At 41.5% G+C, this 7,567-nt stretch overlaps 1 protein-coding gene across 1 annotated transcript; it reads right to left on the bottom strand.

The window, feature by feature from the left end:
- Positions 1-1,045: 1,045 nt before the first annotated feature.
- On the bottom strand, positions 1,046-6,926 carry LOC134444424 (NACHT, LRR and PYD domains-containing protein 1 homolog; the record flags this gene model as incomplete). Its single annotated transcript, XM_063193738.1, has 6 exons — positions 6,853-6,926; positions 6,724-6,768; positions 6,363-6,635; positions 4,159-4,197; positions 1,429-3,124; positions 1,046-1,129 (listed from the first exon to the last, which is right to left on the bottom strand). Coding segments are annotated over exons 1-6 (2,189 nt in total), but the record flags the coding sequence as incomplete, so codon positions are not given.
- Positions 6,927-7,567: the final 641 nt, after the last annotated feature.

The raw sequence follows: 7,567 nt of genomic DNA, 5'->3' as shown, positions 1-7,567 counted from the left end.
AGTACACACTGCACATCTGGGTAGGGCTATTCAACACACTATAACACAATAGAAACACATCATATACACAGATAACTATGACACACACAGTAGATACACACTGCACATCTGATAACACATAATAGAAACACAGCATATACACAGATAACTATAACACACAATTCAGTATATACATATCTGATGAGCTGTTATTCAACACACTATAACACACAGCATACACAGATAACACACAATACAGTATATACACACTGCACATCTGACACACACACACACACACACACACACGCACAGACACATGCGCACACACACACAATTTCCCAATCCCTAAATAAAACTGTGTGCGTGTGTGTGTGTGTGTGCGTGTGTGTGTGTGTGTGTGTGTGTGTGTGTGTGTGTGTGTGTGTGTGTGTGTGTGTGTGTGTGTGTGTGTGTGTGTGTGTGTGTGCATGTGCATGGGTGCCGCGAGAGGGGGAAAGGTGTTACAGATTCTAAGGGCCCAACAGCATTGTCAGGGCCCCTAGAAGGATGCTGATAACATAATTTGTCATTTTGGGGGCTCAAAATTTAAATCTTTCATGGGGCCCAAACATTTTATCAGCACCCCTGTGTGTGTGTGTGTGTGTGTGTGTGTGTGTGTGTGTGTTGTGTGTGTGTGTGTGTGTGTGTGTGTGTGTGTGTGTGTGTGTGTGTGTGTGTGTGTGTGTGTGTGTGTGTGTGTCTGTGTGTGTGCGCGCACACAAAGTCTACTTTCTGAACTGCATATAGCATATTGTGCAACAGTCTGACTAAGGGATATGAAACAAAATAATAAAAAAAAACAATTTTCAGGATTAAAGATGAGATTAAAATACAATATTAGGAAGTATTACAATAATTAGATGGATATGGACAGCTAATAAGGCAGACAGACAGACGGCAGACAGAAGTAAGGGACGGGTGGAAGAACAAAATATTGTTTGCCTCGACACATTTCTTACATCTTATTATGGTTAAGACTGACGCTTGTCCATAAGAATGGTAAGTGTACAAATGATACATGTCTTACTTCAGTTCACTGAGAGTCTTTCCTTCTCCCATAGATGAGACCAGATCACAAACATCAGCATCTGAGAGGTTATTCACATCTAGCCTTTACAGAGGAATATAATGAAAAGAAAAGAAAATGATTCAGTTAACACCTCAACATGTGTCGGTTAGCCACTTCGTTTTCCATGACATTAATTCACACTCACCCCAGATGCCCTACAGATACATATATGCACACGCACACGCACACGCACACGCTCACACACACACACACACACACACACACACACACACACACACACACACACACACACACACACACACACACACACACACACACACACACACACACACACACACATCTGTACAGACATTGTACACACTGTCACTTTACACACTCACCCCAGCTCCTGACATTTGCTCAATGCAGGCTGCAGCATTCTCAGCTTATCTGGTGTGATATTGCAATCTGAGAGTGTCAGACTTGGGATGGTGGGGCAGCACTGCAGGCAGTACAGCAGCACCCAGCAGTCTGCTCTTGTCAAGGGGATGGAGTCAAACTTCACCTTATCCCACACCGCCATGGCTGTCCTCACAAACTCGTCCTCGTGGAGCTCATACAGACAGTGGAGAGTGAAGAGCATCATCGCATCTTTCTTAGAATCTTTATTTTCGATGAGTTTAACCACCCACTTCTTCAGATGTGCCTCCAAACAGAGATTGCGGGTCAACCCAAGGTTCTTAAGATCTTGCATCACCTTCACTTTTGAAAGACCAAAGAGGAACTGAATGACAGGTAGGAGATGGGTTTTGTCTTCCTGTTGCTCAACTAATTCAAGCATCTTCTTGACATTCTCTTGATCCTGGTCTGATGTGTAGTGGAGTGCAGCGAAGAACTCCTGAAAGCTCAGATGCATGAAACTGAACATTTCCTTCTTTTCCACTGTCTCCTTCAGCAGGAATTTACACAAGAAGGGAACACTAGTGAGATCTGAGACTGTGCCCTCCACACTCTTCTTGTCGAACAGAACCTGCTGCTTCTGTAAGCCACTCTCTGCCAGCTGTCCAAGGCTCCTCAGTAGATCTGGCACGGGATGATTCAAACCCTGGCAGTGGTGCTCAAGCTGATTTTTCACAAAGTGGACAAATATGGAGGTGGTTGTTTCCAAAGCATTAGTTACTTCTATGTGCTTTTCCATGTGCTCCCTAAATACAGTGCAGACAATCCAGCAGATGACAGGAATGAAGCAGGAGGTGTAGAGAGTTTCATCTTCCTTCACTCTGCCTAGTGCCTCCTCCTTGAACTTCTCATCTTTGCAGAACATCTTGAAGTAGTCATGTACGCCCTCCTCAGAGAAGCCCAGAATCTCAGTGCAGCGCACAGGACGTTTGAGGAGCTTATTCAGTTTGTCTGAGGCAGTAGGCCTGGTGGTGACCAGCCGGTGGCACGCAGATAGGATACTCCCCTTCAGCAGAGCGCCCACAATGGCATCAACAGGAGCTGGTGTGGAAAGGTCTTTCACAGGAGACTTGCAGAGTTCACTTACTGTGAACTGAAGTTCATCAAATCCATCAATAAGCAGAAGTACCTTCTGTAGTGATTCCTTCAATTTCTTCTGAACCAGTGGGATGAATTCCTCATCAATCTTCACCAGATCTAAAACATTACTCTGTTCTCCTTCTTCGTATAGACGGTTGAGTTCCTTGCAGCTGAGGTGTAAAACGAGCTCAAAGCGATCCTGGTAGAGACTTCCTGAGGCCCAGTCCAACATTATCTTCTGAGCGGTAAAGGACTTGCCATGTCCAGAGTTGCCCTGGAGAATTACTGCTTTTGGAACATCCCCATGGTCATTGGTCTTAAAGAGCTGGTCCACAGTAATACTTTTATATTCCTTCTGTCTGGCACCAAAGAACCCTGCTCCACTAATGCGCATCTCCTTCTCTCTTTCCTCTTGCTGTCTGTGTTTCTCAATGATCAACAGCGGAGTGTAGCGATCAGTCAGCAAGATATCCTGTCCTGGTAGGTCATTATATTCTTCCACTGTCTTGTATTGTGAGACAATCCATTCTTTCAGCGTTGATAACACTGGCTGTTGGTCTGTAGGAAAGTCAGTAGAATATCTGTTGTGAATGTAGAGTAAGTAAATACATGTATGAAGACACATTATATGATACATGTAGGATAGTTATATAGGGCGGTAATGTGTAAGCGGTTAGGGCGTTGTATCCTAAAGGTTGCCTGTTCACCTTCTGACCCCCCGGGTTGGTGGGGGCGAGTAATTAACCAGCACTCTCCCCCACCCTTCTCCATGACTGAGGTACCTTGAGCCTGGTACCGTCCTGCTCCCTTGGGGCGCCATTGCACGGGTGAGGCATGAATGTAATTTTGTTGTGTGTAGTGGAGTGCTGCGTCACAATGGGAATTGGAGTTGGGAGTTGCAGTTGGGTAGCATACACACTGATCCATATCCTAAATGGCTTTCCCATTTACAAGCATGTGGAGAGGCGTGCATAGCACAAGGCAGACAATACTGAACACTTAACACTGTATTGAAGAACTTTGATTGCAACCTTCTTTGTAGCATTCTGATATGCTGGCGGTTGCATCTGCTTGCACTTTCTCTTTTGTTTTTATAAATGGTGTTGAATACAGTAGTCATGTAATCAGTAATCAGTACATAATCATGGAAACAGCATAGCAGCCAAACTTCATCATTCACTTTGCTTATCATCTACAACCTCCAAACCAATATTACAGTGGTTTACGAGAGATCAAGAGGGATTTCACATAAGAAGTGCAATGATCTGTGAGCTATGTTCCTTAGTTTTCTTACAGTTTGGGCAGATGTGAGCTAGTTTCTGATAATATCTAGGTAACGTGTGACGTCATTTGACTACAAATGCTATATTTTATGATGATCAAGTTTAGAAATACTGTGCGGATTAACCATTCTGCTTCTACAAAGTGCATTTATTTTACAAAAAAATATGCAAAACAACTTCAGCATCTATGGGTTGATGGCTCATAGGACCCCATGCATTCTGCGCCCGCTCACAAGAGTCCCTAGTCTTGCAGTAGTACTGTATGTGAACATTCTCATCCTCCATTAAAAGTTCTCTGAAGCCACTCACCTGCTTCCTGTTTGGCTGTTGCAGCTGAATCCACAGGGCCTGCAGAGTGACCGGAGACACTTAAAATATGTTTTACTGTACTTTAACCCTATCCAGACCGGGCTTTTTTGGCATTCCTGGGACCGGGGGGTGGGGGGTTCCTCATAACTTAGGAACCGAATGGTGTATGACCACCAAACTTGGATGGGATGATCTTCAGCCAAAGATCTACGAATGACATCAGTTTGGTGTCATTATTGGATATTATGACATCATTATGACGTCATTTCCTGATTTTATTGCCTAAAATGTCACCTTAATGTATTTTCCATCTAACTTGGGTAATGCACATCAATTTTGGTTATTATGTGCGTCAAACCACTTCAAATGTTCACAAGGGTGTCTGATGCTAATGAAAATGTAAAAAAATATGAAAAGTGATGATGATGAGACTTAGATCAGTGATTTTTGGTCAGGCGTACCTGTAAGAAAACCGTTGCCATGGCAACAAAAAAAATGATAAACCTAATCTGTTGGTATCATATTGTAGCCAACTTCATTTTAGGAAAAGTCACAAAGTTTCGTAGTCATAGCTTTAGTCATTCAGGAGTTATACAACGTCAAAGTTGGTGCGGGCACTTTTAGCCCCCCTCCCGGTCTGGATAGGGTTAATGTCACCATCAATTAGGGCTGCACGATTAATCCAAAATAATTGAAAATTGTGATATAATCATGATATCGATGTCGTGACTTCAATCGGGATTTAATCTTGGCAATAGAGACCTGCCTTTGAGCGTCCTTGAAGCCAGAACATACTGACATGCTAATCAAGGCAATCCCTCAAGGATTAGCAGTTCAATTAAAAGTCACTTATCATATAATTTACCTAGTTTTACTCCACTCTCCACTCAGAAATAATATTAAATGGCATTAATATAATTGATGAAAAATGTGACAACAAACATGTACGTGAATCTTTCTTTTAGAAGCAAGCAAAAAGAGTTTTTTTTTTCTTAATCCTTTAGTTCAAGATATCATTTGGAAGGTTTGGCTACTACCTCATAAATATTGCATTACGAATGAAATAAAAGAAACTCATTTTAAAATTCTCCACAAGATTTACCACACAAATGTATATATTTCCAAATACACAAACTTAAGTTTGAATTGTTCCTATTGTGATAATGAAAATGAAACCCTTGTACATTTATTTTTTGACTGTAACATAGTGAAACATTTTCCTGCAGACCTTAGCTCTTATCTTTTTTCACAGCAAGACCATTATGTTTTGTCTTAAAGATATTTGCTTTTACTAATACAACTCAATTGACCTTTCTTTTGAAATTTTAGTGAACTTCTTCCTTTAACATGCTAAGTGTTTTATTCATAAGCAAAAATGGAAAAAAGGAGGCCCTTCTTTACTATATTGATTTTTAGAAATATCATCTCATCAATATCATCTTTTCAACTCTCTCAAGCTTGTAAATAGTAAGAAAAATGACATACTTTTGAATATCCTTTCATTCATTCCTCTTGCTTGTGTTTGTTTCTTATTCGAGTGTATGCCTTATTGTTATGTCATGTCTTTGTCATCATTCTTTTATTCCAATAAACAAAACATATTGACATGCTGGTGTTTCTGGTCAGAAATCTGTCCACCTACGTACGTATCATGCTATAGGGTCAAAGACGTCCAAAAAGGAATTGTCATTCAGTGTAATGGATACCTTCTACTGACTGTAACTGTAAGAAACATGACTCTTTTTATTTCATTTTTTCCAGGGAATTCATGAAAGCCTTGGCTGTCATCCATTCACTTGAAACAATTTTAAAAGCATGTTTTTTTACAGTTACAGTCAGCAGAAGGTATCCGTTACACTGAATGACAGTTCCTTTTTGGACGTCTTTGACCCTATTGCCCTTTACATAATTATAACAATTCCATTTTATTTTGTTCATCCGGTATATCATTTTTTTCATGGTTATATTTCATTTTGTTATAATTTTAAATAAATTCTGGAAAAACAAACAATAATCGTGATTACCAGTAATAATCGTGATTCCAATTTTGACCCAAATAATCGTGATCATCATTTTTTACATAATCATGAAGCCCTACCATTACTGTGTGAATGGCCATTTTCAAGTGAATTTGCAATCCCTTAAAATTATTGGAAAACTCCACCCTCAGTCTGATTCAGCCAGAATATGGACTGGCCACTCACCAAAGACATCTTCCCAGAGGGCAGGATCCACTTCTCCGAGGTGAGAGAGGAATCTCTGACAAGCTGGTTCACCCTTCCTCCACAAAATGTCAACGAGGCACCTCACTTGGTCCTCCTGAGTCACACAGTGTTTTTGCAGAACCTCATTTCTCTCCTCCATCCTGATCACAGCAGGCCTACCAGAGATGCCCTGCTGAAGGCCATCTAGTACAGCTTTCAGAGAGGCTTCACCAATCCTGTTGATGAGCTCCCTGCGAGCCTCAGAGACTCGTTCTGTGAGGAAACATTTTTCATAGACTCAGGTAATCGAGACTTGGTATTTGTAGGTTTTGTAATATTTTGTGATGTTTTTGTTCTGTACCTCTGGCTTTAGGTGGAGATCCCGAATGTGTCGGTTCTTCAGTGCCTGTGTAGAGACATTTTGTTTAAATGTTTACAACACCTCGCCTTGGGAATATGCATTTTCATAAACCCTTGATCTTAATCTTACCTGCTGCCCCGGGACTGTCCTTGGTTTCCTCCATGTCTCTTTGGGTGTCCATGAGGTCCTGAGAGGGGCTCTCCTTACTGCCAATTAGAGATGATATTTCAATTAGTTTTCGATTGTGGAATGCTATTCTGTCCTACAATGGGGGAAATTACAGCATGAAGACTCTAGTCTAGCCTGCCTCACCTGCACGTATTCTATCATTGACTTAAGACATTTGCACAGGGATTGACCAGTTGTGCAATACAGGACGAGTAACCCCAACATCAGAGAGTGTTGAAGGTAAATTAATCTTAAGCATATTCTCCTTAACAGCACCTTTATCTCCCCTCTCTTTATGTGCCTTGTAGTACAATCCAGCACCACTAGGAGGAGCAAAGTACCTCTGGCAAGTACCTCTGGCTGTAGTCTGTTTGTTGGTCCAAGTCGGCCGTATTGATCAAGTCAGAACGTGAACGTTATTGGACGTTAATCAAATTGTGTGATAAAATTAGTGCTGTCAAAATTATCACGTTATTATCGCGTTAACTCAACCCCTTTTTAACGGCGATATATTTTTTTAACGCGAGATTAACGCTAGATGTGACCCTGTGAAGTTTTTTTCATTAACTGGCTGACCGTGGGTTAGCCTAACTACAATTCCCAGCATGCCCGCGTTATAGAAGACGCTAGCACAGCCTCGTCCCCCTCTGCTCCACCCCCAAAATTGATGGATCTG

The sequence above is a fragment of the Engraulis encrasicolus genome, unplaced genomic scaffold (genome assembly GCF_034702125.1).
Source record: "Engraulis encrasicolus isolate BLACKSEA-1 unplaced genomic scaffold, IST_EnEncr_1.0 scaffold_560_np1212, whole genome shotgun sequence".
In the NCBI taxonomy this organism is placed as follows: Eukaryota; Metazoa; Chordata; class Actinopteri; order Clupeiformes; family Engraulidae; genus Engraulis; species Engraulis encrasicolus.
This window is presented reverse-complemented; position numbering and strand designations above follow the sequence as displayed.